The 14,740-nt window shown below is 41.5% G+C and overlaps 1 protein-coding gene across 2 annotated transcripts in view; it reads right to left on the bottom strand.

Moving 5' to 3' along the window:
* TOM1L1 (target of myb1 like 1 membrane trafficking protein) overlaps positions 1-14,740 on the bottom strand; it is a 62,334-nt gene that overhangs the window by 9,551 nt on the left and 38,043 nt on the right. For both annotated transcript variants that reach the window (XR_001919665.1, XM_018064072.1), the window contains exons 8-11: positions 11,175-11,308; positions 6,880-6,940; positions 6,398-6,515; positions 4,842-4,938 (exon numbers count right to left, since the gene is read on the bottom strand). Coding sequence is in view for 1 of the 2 variants with exons in the window: in XM_018064072.1 (XP_017919561.1) it covers positions 4,842-4,938; positions 6,398-6,515; positions 6,880-6,940; positions 11,175-11,308 (410 nt within the window). In the remaining variant the exon portion in view is untranslated. The remainder of the gene's footprint in view (positions 1-4,841; positions 4,939-6,397; positions 6,516-6,879; positions 6,941-11,174; positions 11,309-14,740) is intronic.

Below are 14,740 nucleotides of genomic sequence, written 5' to 3'. Positions count from 1 at the left end.
CTCCTCCCCTCAGAGTCCTGGGAGGAGGCGCCTTGCTTCCTTTCAGACCTCTAGTCCCCAGAACTCTAAGAAGGTGAGTTCCATTACCCAGCTTGCGGTAATGTTTTTATGACAACCACAGGAAACAAATAACATTCAGCAAAACAAAGACAGCCACACTTAGACATATCATAATCAGACTGTTTAAAATTAGAAAAAAGAAAAGTTCTTCAAAGCACAGACAGGAAGAAGTAACACGGAGTCAACACAGGAACAAGAACTGGAATGAATGTTAATTTCTCATTAGAAGCCATTTAGGCCAGAAGACACTGGAGCAACGTTTAAAAACTGCTAGAAGAAAAGAACCATCAGCCCAGAATCTTACATCCAATGAGAGTATCCTTCAGGAACAAAAATGAAAATGAAGGACATAAAATATACTAAGAAACTTTCACTGCCATCAGACCGTCTCTAAAATAATGCTTAAGGAAATTCTTCAGAGACAAGAGAAACTGCGCCAGAGGAAAACGAAAGGAAAGCAACAGGAACGGTAAATATTAGGTAAATGTGATGGACTATTCTGCTCTTCCTGAGTCTTTAAAATTTATTTAAGGGCTGCAAGTAAAACTGTATTATGAAAAAATTGTAAAATAATTTTTCATTTTCTGGTAGTGTTTTTTTAACATATCTATATAATATATACGATAACTATCATATAAAGGGCAGAGCTATATGATAATAAAGCTTCTATATTTCACTTCAAGTGGGAAAATACTGGTTTTAAATACACTAAAAAAACTGCAGTTCCTAGAGGAACCAGTCCTCCCCTCCCCATATATAAATTGTACAAAAATATAGTATGATAATAAAATAGATATTAAAAACATCCAAAGAGCCCAAAGTATGAAGGAAAGAGGAAACAGAAAGAACAAAACACAACCAAAAAAACAGCAAAGGAAACAAACAGAAAAGCAAATCACGCAATGGTGGTCCTAATCCAGGCATATTAAATATAAACGGTCTAAGCATACCAATTAAAGACAGACATTATGAGAGTATATAAAAATGTAGACACTCACTTCAAATAGTTAAAAGGAAAAAGTTAGAAAAAGATATACCATGCAAATATAATCAAAAGAAAGCTAGAATGTCTTTGATTACAATCAAAGTAAACTTCAAGGTAAAGACAATTGCAAGGGATAAAGAGGGACATTACATAATCATAAAAGAGTCAATTCTCCAAGAAGACAACAATCCTGAATGCAAATGCACTGAAAGAGCTTCCAAATACACGAAGCAAACAATTTCACATAACCTTTCCAGAAATATCACACACCAGATGACTATTCAGACCCTACTCTCAGGAAGACCAACTGTAACGACAGAGAACAGGCTGGTGGCTGCTGGGCTGGGGGTGGGGGTGACCATAAAGGCCTAGCATAAGCAAGCTTTTCTGGATAATGAACTCTTCTGTATTCAGACTGTGGGGATGGTCACATGCATCTATATATATGTTAGAAAAAACACAGAGCTCTGCAGCAAACAAAAAAGGGTCAATTTTACCATATGGAAATTGTAAAAATAAAATTAGATGAAAAGAAAAAAGAGAGAGCGAGCAGGTTTGAATCCTCTTTCTGCACTAGCTGGACACCCTTTGCTTGGCAAGCTGGTATCTCTCAGTCTTGGTCTCCTCACCAGTACCGGGAGCACTGGGGGCACCTACCTCAGAGCACTGCGAGGAGCACTAGACCAAGGAACCAGAGGGCATGTCTTACTCTTGGCCTGCTGCCCGATACTAACTGGCTGTGAATATGCCTTTATCCTATCATCATCACTGCTTTTCAGGAATCCTTTCCATTATGAGAAATTCCATCACTCATTTGTTCTGTGACAAATTGTACTGCAAACAAAAGAGGGGTGGGAAAATCTTAAGACTGCCAGATATTCTGATAGCTGATTGTGCCTCTCATATGTAATCTCTGGGCTTCCCCAAGTGGCTCAGACAGTAAAGAATCTGCCTGCAATGCTGGAGAACCAGGTTCGATCCCTGGGTCAGGAAGACCCTCTGAAGAAAGGCATGGCAACCCACTCCAGTATTCTTGCCTGGAGAATTCTACGGACAGGGGAGCCTGGCGGGCTACAGTCCATGGGGTTGCAAAGAGTTGGTCAGGACTGAGCAACTTTCACTTTTTTCTACAAGTAATCTTTCGCACGATTCAACTCAGATTGATGCCTTAGGTAACTTTAGCGCTTCAATTTCCAACACTATAAAAAACCAGACTAGTGACAGTTTCACTCAGGTAAGTTTTCAAAAATTAGAAAAAATATGTTCAGAAGACATTGTCTAGAAAACAAAACAGACGGCACCCATTATGTTTCATTCCAGTGAATTCTAAGAACTATTATAATTATTTTGATTTCTGGATCTTGGGTAGACAACCATAATAGAGTTTCTAATGATCAGCTGATCACTGTTTTATGGTTCCCCAGAGAATCTTTTTAAAACTAAAGATTCCTGCTATTGAATCAGAGTTTCTGGGGTCTAGCCATTTTACTTTTTAATAGTCACTCATGTGATTTTTATGCACCTTGAAGTATGAGATCCATGAAACCAAGCAGCTATTAGCTAGGATTTGATCTTTGTGTGGTTTTATACATTTTTTTTTTGTAATGGGATTTCATTTATATGGTCAATCTTTCCCAACAAGATTTTCAGGATAAAGGAAAATAGAATCAGCTACTTCAGACCACATGATTTACTAAGCAGCTTCACTGGAGTGCTGCCTACATTTCAACAATTACTTGCACCACAGAAGTCAATACCAGAAGGCGTCAAGTTAAGGTACTGACCCAACCTGGAGGTTCAAACGATAGCACGTGAATTCTGCCTTTCTCTCTTTTACCCTTACACACTTTTTCCCCTCTTCTTCTCCCTAGTTTGATTCTCCTTTCTCTTCTCCCTCTGCACCTTTTCTTTTTAACACAGAAAAGTGACTAAAAAATATCTAAGTCCAATGACATAAAAATACAGCCAAGATATGCTGTTGTATGAAAAACAAAAGAAGGTTTTGAAATAGTATGTACATTACGCTGCCCTTCATTCTAAGGAGAAAAATAACTCATATTCCTACTTACATAAAGATCCTTTGGAAGGATAAATAAGAAACTAACAGAGGGGTTCCCTGGGTGGAAGCAGGTATGACCCAAGGGAAGGCAACAGGCAGGACAGGAGTGGGGTAAGATCGAGGATTGTCCTTGTACATCTTTTTATACTGCTTTGATATCTGAAACATGGAGATGTATTGCCTATTACCTGAAATACATATATGTAAAAGGGAAAAAGAGAATCTAGGCCTTGGCAGAAGGCAAATCTAACTTCTGCTTATTTTTTTTGCTGTTTATCTACTCCATCCTGCCTCTTCTTAACGTTAGGTAACCATGCTTTGTTTAGGCTCTTCTGCATTTTTCTTATATTTCATTATGCAAAGAGAGGCAAATATTAGCATATATTATTTCCCACTTTCTTACACAAATGCAACAGAGTATATACAAACTGCTTTGCATCTTTTCTCACTTAATAATAAATACACTGGTGACTGTCCCTCACGTTGAGGGCCTACTTTTTTTCCCCAGCAGCGTAATACAGTGTGTAGACGTTTATTTAATTATTCCCCAAACTGAAGGGTATTTGAGTTGTTTCCAGTTATTATCTATTGCACACATGTTGTCAAGAACAACTGACTTTCTTTTGCATAAGTGAGCATAAATACCTAGAAGTGAGACTGCAAGTCCAAAGGTACATTTATAATTTTAAATACATTTATAATTTTAACAGAAATTGCCATGTGCCCCTAATAAGAACTGCACAGTTTTGTTATAGTACTTGTCTCTCCACAGTCAACAAAGCACGTTAACAAACATGCAGACTTATGCCAATCTGTGAGGTTAAAAAATAGTCTTATTGCATTTTAACTTACACTTCTATAACTGTAAGTAAGGCTGAGCATCACTGAGCAAAAATACGTTTTTAGACCCATTTGTATTTCTTTTTTGGTAAACTATCAGTTCACCAGACCTGCTAGTTCGTTGGTATATGAACTTGGCTAAGTTCTATTCCCTAAATCTCAGGCTTTTTTCCTATAAAATGGGAATAATGATAACAGCACTGATTCAAGAACTACTGCAAAGATTAAATGAAATAAAAACAGCTCAGCAAAGTGTCTCCCACATAGCGAGTGCTCTGCAATCTGTGTGGCCATTTCTGTTCCTCTCACTGTCAATACATTTTTCCTACCTCCTGTTACCACTGAAAAAAAAACAAAGAGAAACAGGATTTATTGAATGCTTTTTATGTACAGAATGCTATCCTGGGAGGTACATAGAGCATTTCACAGAATCTTTGTAAGAAGCCTAGAGAGGATTCTTGGAAGAAAAATGAAGGCTCATGCTGGTCAAGTTTCTCGTTCAAGGTCACACAGCTACTAAGAAATAGTACTGAAAGTCCAAATCAGTTATGTCAGATCCCTAGCGAAAATGAATGCGTTAGTTGCTCAGTCCTGTCTGACTCTTTCCAACCCCATTACTGTAGTCGGCCAGGCTCCTCCGTCCATGGAATTCTCCAGGCAAGAGTACTGGAGTGGGTTACCGTGCCCTCCTCCAGGGGATCCTCCTCACCCAGGGACTGAACCCGGGTTTCCTGCATCTTAGGCGGATTCTTTACCATCTGAGCCACCAGGAGTAGCACTGAAATTCTGAACCAGTTATGTCAGGTTCCTAAGTCTCCACCTTTTCTATTATGTCATGTTTTCTTAACGATGAGGAATGAGATTGAATTAGTTCTGGAGTATTATGGACATACTTACTGGGGTGTTTCTGTATTTTCCAAGGCCAGCAGATCCACCTGTGTATTAATACTGGGTTTGAAGTTGTTTGGTACAACCGGACTCAGAGAGCCGAAATCTAGAACACAAAATGTACTTGTTAAGCTTTAAAACATTTTGTCCATCAATTCTGTTGGATTTTCCACCGCCACCATCAAATGAGAGAAACTGAGATAGTTTTGTCACCATAAAATCATGTTATTTCCTCAAACAAAAATTAAAAAACATTTATGGCAATTGGAAAGAGAGACATTCCCTGTCATAAAAAGAGGATGCTGTGAAGGTAACAAACATTATTATATTGGGTTTTCTAAAATCCCAGGCTGACTCAGAATGGAAGGGATTTTACGTCTTTTCCTGTGAAGCACAAAAGTAAAAAGTCGTGGTAAAGACAGAGTTCTACTCTCACCTCTCCAAACTCTTAAGTTTCCATAATCATGAGATACCCCAAAGAGAATAATTATTTTCCCCCTTTGAAAACACTGATAAAAACTTGAAAACTCTTCAATATAATAGATTCCAAACATCCCACTGGTCTAAGAAAGCAGCCAACATTTTAGAAATGAGGGAAGTTTTAAGAAAACCACAAATTGAATAATATTGAATATTTTGATTCTAAAATCCTGCTAACATAAATGGCAAACAAACTCATTTTAACCTGGCAGAAAATTCTGGACTTCAGGATTTTTCATTATGTTTAGTGGTAGTTTAGTCACTAAGTTGTGTCCGACTCTTGTGAACCCATGGACTGAAGCCCGCCAGGCTCCTCTGTCCGTGGGATTCTCCAGGCAAGAATACTGGAGTGGGCTGCCATTTCCTTCTCCAGGGGATATTTCCATTACAGGGATGGGACCCAGGTCTCCTGCGTTGCAGGCAAATTCTTTACCAACTGAGCTTCGAGGGAAGCCCCCATTTTACTCTGTAATTTACCAAAACTCTTTGGGAAGGATAATAGGAGGTAACAAATAAATTAGACAAATAGGTAACCCTAAACTTACAGTTTTTTACAAAAACCCATTAATGCAACTCACTTAGTAGGAAAGTCTCAAGAGTTGGGTAGCTAAGAAGTAACAGAACTGGACTGGTGGATTTCAACTTGGACTTCTCTGACTCAAAAACCTGTGATTTATCCTCTACATTTCACCTCATGAGGCCTCATAATTCCTGATTTTCTCTATCTGTATCAAATATTCCCTTACCTGATGCTGTAGTATGGCAGAGAAACCCAAAGATAATCGTGAATGGGTTCAGAGTACGTCTAAATGTTGGCCATGGAGTTGAACAAGCTCTGTAAGTAGGCCAGGTGAACTCCAAGCCAGTGGGATGGGTTTCAAGGACCTCCTCCCCTCGACACATCCCATTCCTGTACTGCATATGACCTATCCACTGGCCAAGAAGTAACTACATCTCCTGATACAGTTCTCTGATACTCAGATTGACTTCAGTCCTTCTCAAGTTGCATTTAATCAAGAAACTAAGGAGAACTGTTTCACATCACACTCTTCTGCTGGTCTGAAAAGACCCACGTGCTTATTTACTTAAGTCTGAAAGCTGAGCGTTCAGGGTGCTGACTTCTCCCAGGGTGGTCCTAGGCATCGGAAGGCTGGGACTCAGGTCAAGGAGATCCGAGGATGGGGCAGAAGGTTCACTGGTAGTCTGAAAACAAAGCAAACAAAACACAATTTAGAAAAAACTGCATCAGGCAGTTGATCATGGCTTTCTCCCCAGAGACTGTCCTTTGGAAAAAGAAAGATCTTATTTTGGAGGTATCCTGGGAGAGAATTCTCCATCCCATTGGCAATACCAACATGGCTTCCCTGCTTAGTTAGAGAATCTTCTTCCGAGCTCTTATCAATAACTCAATGAGTCATTAAGGCAAATACTCTGCACTGCTAAAACATCCCAAATCATTAATGCATATTTCTTCTTTTTTAAGACTTGTTTTAGGTAAGTTTTGCTCCTTACCATACAATTTATAAAATTTTCAATTGTTTATTTTATAACATTTCTGTTTACTTACATTGGCATCTTCCCTCTGGCTCTTATTTTGCTCTAAAATCCTTTGTTGGTTTCGAGTAAACCTGTTTGAATTAACAAAATGCAAGTATTTAAAAGAAAACATATGAAAATGCTGTAATATTTAACAAATTATTAATATGCAAATATTCACCAATAATCAACTTCATCCATAATCAATTCCCAATAAAGCACTTTAATAACTTTTCCCCAGTTCTATGAGAAAATGGACAAATATTATAAACATTAATAATTCAATCACCAAGTTTTATGGTCTTTATTAACATTATGTATTTCCTTGCACTATTTTTTTCTGTAAGTTAATCTATTTTAAACTTTGTTGAAATTATATTTACATAATTCAGTATCATAATTCTATTATGTTGACATCATTTTTCTAGTTATTCAGAAATACAGCGTTTAGTTGTTGTATACTTTACCTTATGAATATATCAGAAAGTGAGAATGAAGTTACTCAATCGTGTCCAACTCTTTGTGACCCCATAGACTGTAGCCTACCTTAGACTGTAGCCTACCTTAGACTGTAGCCTACAGGCTTCCCCATCCATCAGATTTTCCAGGCAAAAGTACTAGAGTGGGTTTCCATTTCCTTCTCCAGGGGATCTTCCTGACCCAGGGATCGAACCTGGGTCTCCTGCATTGCAGCCAGATGCTTTACCTTCTGAGCCACCAGGGAAGCCCATGAATATACCACATACTTAAATATTCTCCTTATTCCCAAATATGCTTCCAATTTTGCCAAAATTATCAAAAGTTACCGTTCTACATAAAATTCACATACAGTTAACATATTTTCATTGTTTAATCTTCATTTTTATAAGATGCTTGGCACCCAAAAATATTGACCTTTCACAACTTTGTTTTACTTTTACACTGTTCCTACTTTACTGTGGGTAAAGAAGGAGCAGTGAAACAAATCAGTAAGAGAATGGGTTTGAAAGAATAGTGAGGTTGAAGGCAGAAATCCAAAGTACAAGCGTTAGCTTTATTACTGAGTAGTTATAAGACCATACATATGGCCCTCAGTTGTCCAACTACTCACAGAGAATAGTAATGTTTGAGCCATTTCCTCAGAAAGCTATTTTAGACAGCAAGATACAGGAAGATAGGTAATATAGGTGGATGAATGTGGATATGCTTTGCAAACTAAAAGCTGCCTTAGAAACACATAGTATTACTATTATGACACATCAATCCCATGAACCTAAACACTTTGAAGGCTAAAAGCTTACACTGAGTTAGAATATGGCTTAGATTTAAGGATTTTCCCTATTCTAACACACAGGCTTTTATTCCATTTACTAATGGCACTGGCTTCTTACATGCTACCAAGTTATGTGCAAGGTATGACCAAACCTCACAAATCAAGCCTTGAGTAACAAATTTCTGTTTCCTTATTTGCACAACTATTCCCTGGATGTAACGAGTGGAAACCTTTGGAGATTCTGGAACAGAATGAGTGTATTTTGCCTGTGGGATGGATGTGAATCTTTAAGGAACAGAGTGCAGACGTTGGTAAGCAGAATCATCCCCCCACCAAGACATCCACATAGTAAATCAATGGAACAGTGAGTATGTCAGGTTAGGGGGCACATGGCCTGAAGGTTGCTAGTGAGCAGACTTTAACAGGGAGACTGTCCTGGACTGTAAGCCCAGTGTAATCAGGAAGGCCCTTTAATGTGGACAGGGAGACAGAAGAAGGAAGCAGGAGGGATAAAACGTGAGAAGGACACAGCCAGACAATGCCAGCTTTGAAAACGGAGCAAAGAGCTGAGGAGCCAGGGAAAATGGCATCAACTGCACGCTGCAGGGAAACGATGCTCCTCTAAAGCCTCCAAGAAGAAACAAAGCCCTGGTCCAAAAGTCAATCAGAAAAAGCTGTTCACAGAAGTAACCCACTCTCCTAACATCAAGACCAAATAAACACACATTCCTCCTCAGAGGAAGCTTTTCGTAAGTGGTCTTATGGTTTGCAATAATAGAACTCTTCAAAATGAAAACCAGGAGTCGGCACCCAACTGAAAACTGTGTGGTTTTCCTCAGACATCTTCCTACTTAGAAAGATTTACAACAAAGCAAATGAAGGGTGAGGACCCTGAGAGGCTGCTGAGGGGAAGAGAATTCTGCCGCAGGGCTCACGTCCGCCTCTGGGCGCCCCACCACGTCTGCGCAGAACGGCTGCTGGCTCTCACGGTGAGACACAGGGAAGCTTGTTCCACAGCTGTGCGTCTACTTCTCTGATTTTCTTGGTTCATTACTGATCAGTGGGGGAAAGTCCAGACCATAATTCAGAAGACTCAGTGGGACAAGAAGAGGAGGAGGACAAGAAATTAACAAATTAACGAGCTAGCACCGGCTAGGTGCTTTCATCTACATTATCACATTCAATTCTCAAAAACAAAGTAAACAAGCCCTGTCCAAACAGGTAGTAGTATTCCCTTTAATAAACAGGGGAAACCCAAGTCTTAAAAAGCCAAGCAATCTGTCCAGAATGGACAGCAGAGTTTGAAGCCGGGCCTGTTTACCTCTTTCCCTTGGTCACACCGGTCTCCTCCATCAGCTGGTGGGAGACAGGGCTACTAACTCCAGAAAGGCTCAGCAAAAACGGTTCCCCTAAGGGCGTCTTGAAGTGTCACTTTGGGGAAGACCTCTGGAATTCAGTGAGTCGGGGCCACATAAGGGAAAACTGTCCTACCCAAATGCCAGTACAGTCCCTATTCCAAACAAAGATCTAGGAGCAGTTTGGGGATTTTAGAGGCCCAGGAAGGCCTAGGGATAGGTTTGGGAAGAGCCCAGGAGACTTGCCTGAAGCTGTCTTTACACGAAGACTGAGGAGAAAGCCACCTCAGTCAAAGCAGCTGCCCTGCCTGCCCCTCCCCGGGGACGGGTCCTGGAGCCCCCCTGCCCCAGGCCCGCTGTGCCCTGGCCTGCTCCTGATGCTGCCAGCGCCCCCCCGCCCACCATCCTCAGCTCAGACGGGACTTCCGCACAGAAGCTTCCCTGCCTTCTGACGTGCGCCACGTCTGGCTGTTATTCTCAGCAAACAGACCTCTAATCAGTTCATCTATCCCACTTTCCAAGTGTGTGTGTGTGTAAATATATATATATATTATTGAAGGTGTTTTCCTGACTATAGGCTTGACTATAGATTATAATAGATTATAACACTGTTACTTTGATGAATACATAAATGACTTGGAAACAACTTAAACACCTGACAAGTGAACTATGAGAGAAGAATGGACTATTAAGGAACTATTAAAAATAATGGTTTAGCCAAAGCATTTAAGAACATAGGGTACACAAATACAGTGAAGAAAATCAAGGGAGAAACAAAAGGATATGTTCTTTATATAATCATGACTATAAAACAAGTTTAGAAAAAAACTAAAATGTTAGAAACCTGTATCCACAGGTTCTTTATCTGTGGATTCCACATCCAAGGATTCAACCAACCTCAAACTGAAAATATTTGAAAAAGAAAAAAAAACAAATCCCAGAAAGTTCTAAAAATGAAACTTGAATTTGCCATGCACCAGCAACTACTTACATAGCATTTACATTGTATTTACAACTATTTACATAGCATTTACATTTATTAGGTATTATAGGTAATCCAGAGATGATTTAAAGTGTACAGGAGGATGTATATTAAAGTGTACGCGTAACCTATGCATTGGTCACATTTAAAAACTACACCATTTTACATAAAGGACTAGAGAATCTGTAGATGTTGCTGTTGCTAGGGGCACAGGTGCCTGGAATCAATCCCCTACTGATATGGAGGGAAGACTCCATTTAAAATTTTTGCTGTCATTCTTTTCTGAATAGAATTTTTTTTTAAAGTTCATGTTCATATACAGATTACCCTCGCTGCTCTGACTTTGTCTAGACTATCTTCTCTTCTCACTACCATTTCCATGTGATTCTCCACCTCAAACTTAGGGCAAACCTCACTTTCACGACAACGGTCAGCTTGTACCACTGGCCTGTCTGAGAGCCAATGACGTGCGCAGTGCAGACGTCTGGTGACTCAGATCCAGGCTCTGTTCACAGGTCAGCGTGGCACTGCCCACAAATGCCTCTCGCACTGCCCAGGTCACGCTCATTCCTGCAAGCTGTATCACACACTCCTGGAAGAGCAGGACCAGAATTCCCTGCCTTGAAAGGCAAGCACCTGTGTCCAAACATGGTCTTGATCTTTCTGAGCGCCCACCGCCAGGCACTCTGAGAATGCTGAGCCCTGGAGGACGGTCAGAGAGGGTGCCCATTGCTCACCTCTCACACCCAAGGATGGCATTATTCAAGTCCTCGTTCACTTGAATCAGCTCAGCAGTGACATCTTCATTCTCCACCACCACGAGCAGGTCCATGATCCTCTCTTGCATCTCCCGACCCGTCTTATACAGTTTCTGTCAAAGAAGGAGAGAGATTTCTTCTTCCATGCTAAAAACCAACTCATTTGCCCTTCTAAACGACTGCAACCAAGGCTTCCCTGGTGGCTCAGACAGTAAAGAAACTGCCTGCAATACAGGAGACCCAGGTTCAATCCCTGGGTCAGGAAGATCCTCGGGAGAAGGGAATGGCTACCCACTCCAGTATTCTTATCTGGAGGACCCCATGGACAGAGAAGCTACAGTCCACGAGGTTGCAAGGAGCTGGATATGACTGAGCGATTAGCCCTATCCCTTTCCCTTTCATACTACTGTGACCACTTCCACATGAGTCACCTCTGGGAGATTACCAAAGTATTTAGCTATGGACAGCTCATCCTTTCTCTGTCAGAAGGACATCAGAACAGTGTTTTCCTCTAAAAATCAAATAGGGATCATAAAGACAATAATGTATTATACAGTGCTATAACACTGGACTAGAAATTAGAACTGGTGTATAGGAATTCTAGGTTTGTGGCTTGTTAACTATGCTATGGCAGGAAAAATAATCACTTGCTTTCTAAATCTCAGTTTACTTACTTGATAAGTAAAAAATACACTACTTGCCACACACATCTACCTCAAGGGGTGACATAAAAATCAAATGAGATGTGTATAATAAGGAACTCTATAACTGTAAAGCACAGCGTAAAACATAAAGTGCTGTTGTTATTTGTGGTAATGGAAGAAAGAAGTAGTTAAAATGCATTTACAGTGTATAATTTTCCTGTTATGCTTTACTTAAAGATGTAAAGTTTACAGTTACAACATTACACTCTAAGGTAAACTGAACCTGGATTAAAAAACTAGTCCTCAACCCCATCTTTATTTAGATGGCCTGGAGTCACTATCATATAAGATTCCACTCCCCAAACCAGCTTTTCTCAGAAGCACCAGAAGCACCTACAGCAGACTTACTGATTCAGAACTGCCGAGACTGAGAGTTTGGGAAGCCACATCTTTTAATCAGCGTCTCAGTGCTTCTCATGTGCGCAGGTATTTGAACCTGCTCTCTTAACACTGGGGGCTTCCCAGGTGGCTCAGTGGTAAAGAATCTGCCTGTCAATGAAGGAGACGCAGGAGACCCGGGTTTGATCCCTGGGTTGGGAAGACCCCCTGGAGAAGGGAACGGCACTCCACTCAGTATTCCTGTCTGGAAAATCCCATGGACAGAGGAGTCTGGTGGGCTACAGGCCGTGGGGTCACAGAGTCAGATGGGAATGAGGAACTGAGCACACACACATCTTTCAACTTCATTTCTCTTAGGCAAACCCTCAATGAGCCTGAGGAGCATAAGACTGATACTAATATTCCTTAAAATCCACCGTGGCCAGAATTTGTCCACGTAATAGTACACTGCTGTCTGAGCCACCACAGAAGGCCAACAGTACATCAGCATCAGGCAAAAACACAGGGACATTCCCCTTTCAAAATGAAAGCAGCAGAGCTGGCTGAATGGTAGCACTATTTATTACATTATCCAATCTTTCCCCTCCTGAAAGACAGACCTGCTGAAAAGCTTACACTTTACAAAACCATTTAGCATCCCAAACAGTCTATCACAAGATTTCCAACAGGATATCTCTAAATAAATCAAGCCACTACTAGCTGGCATTTAGACTCAGAGGTAAAGGCTATCCCATCTCCACAGAATCTTAACAAAAATGTTAAGACAGGAGAAAAGGGAAAGGGAAAAAAAAGTGAAACAGAGAGATATCAGACTGGGTTTTCATACTCATATTGTACAACTAAAAACTGGCCACATTCCCAGTGATGTGGTAACTGGCAGCAGCAGTTGACGACCTTTTTCTTAAAGGTTCAGATACCAAATAGTGCTTGCTTTGTTGACCACATGGTCTGTGTGGCAACTACCCAACTCTGCCCTGGTGCAAGCAACCACGGACAATATGTAAACACACGGCTGTGGCCACATCCTCGTGGAACAGAGTCAGGTGGCGGCTGAGCGTGACTCACACATGGTCCCGTGGGAAAGAGCAAACAAAAAGATTAGACTCGGGGACCTAAGGCCTCTCCCGTCTACATACCTGATACGGGGCGGGGTCTGGTTAACATTTAGCCTCAGTTTACTTTCTCATCTATAAAGCAAGGATAACCACCATCATGCAGGGTTGCTGTAAGGACAGAAAATGGTGTGGCTGAAACCCCGCTGCGGGACTTCCCTGGTGGCACAGTGGATAAGAATCTGCCTGCCAACACAGGGGACATGGGTGCGATCCCTTGTCCACGAAGGTCCCACGTGCCACGGAGCCTCTAAGCCCGTGTGCCACGACTACCGAAGCCCACACACCCAGAGCCTGCGGCCCACAGCAGGAGAAGGCACCTCCATGAGAAGCGCGTGCGCTGGGAGGAAGAGGAACACCCCCCACTGCTGCAGCAAGACACCCAACTCAGCCAGCTGAGCTGCTTCAAAGCAACGAAGACCCAGCTCAGCCAACAATAAATAAACAATTAAAAATTAAAAAAAAAAATACACCACCACTCTGTCTGCAATACAGGGCAGTCAATGAATGTATCATGAATACCCAAGGAGGTATCACTAGCAGCTTAACTAGCTAACTAATATGTTCCTGTAATACCTGTGCCACTACCCAGGACCTGGTATTAAACAAAGGAAAAAACTAAGAACAGCTTTTGCTGCAACGCCATGAGGAATGAGAACTTTTCCTCTCTGCATTAGCATGCAGAACAGTTCGTCTTCTTGCTCTCTGGCAGCCTTGCTAGAACAATGTCATGATCAAGGAAATACAATGGCTGTTAGATGCCTGTGACAAAAATGTAGAAACTGATTTGAAATGAATTTGCAGCCAACATCAATAGCCCCTCGTCATGGGAAGACCATCCCTTTGCCCTCTCAAGAGACAGATGGAATGGAGACATGAAAGGAACACCACATTTCTCAGCAGGTTTGCAAAGCAGAATCTGAAAAACTTCTTCAAAAGCCGGCCCGCTCTGATCTTTGCAACTGATGTCTGTCTCGGAAAAAAGTCAAGCCACCTGGAAACGGTGCAGATCAAGCACCATGAACCAAAAGGACGGGTCAGAAGCCTCACCCCCAGCAGGCTCTCCCAGAGCTCTGGATGTGGGGAACCAGGGGGAGGGAGTCCAAACACAGAGGCACAGCTGCTGGCGCAAGAGCCCGTCACGGGGGCCCTGGGACTGCCTCACTTCGGGCCATATCAAAGCAAAGGCAGGCTGTTAACCAAAGGGGATGTAACAATCATCTCAAAAGTCTTGGGAGTGAAACAAAAAGGAGCTCACCTAAAGCTGCCTCTTCTGACGTCCAGATGGCTCCCACTCTTCCACACAGCACTTGGGAGTTTAGGAAGAAGATTCTGTCACACTTTTCAACTCCAAATGCAACTGCCCCACATCTACCAACACAGGGCAACT

This window comes from Capra hircus, chromosome 19, assembly GCF_001704415.2.
Source record: "Capra hircus breed San Clemente chromosome 19, ASM170441v1, whole genome shotgun sequence".
Classification (NCBI taxonomy): Eukaryota; Metazoa; Chordata; class Mammalia; order Artiodactyla; family Bovidae; genus Capra; species Capra hircus.
The sequence above is the reverse complement of the archived record's forward strand: the minus strand, read 5'-3'. Positions and strand labels throughout refer to the sequence as shown.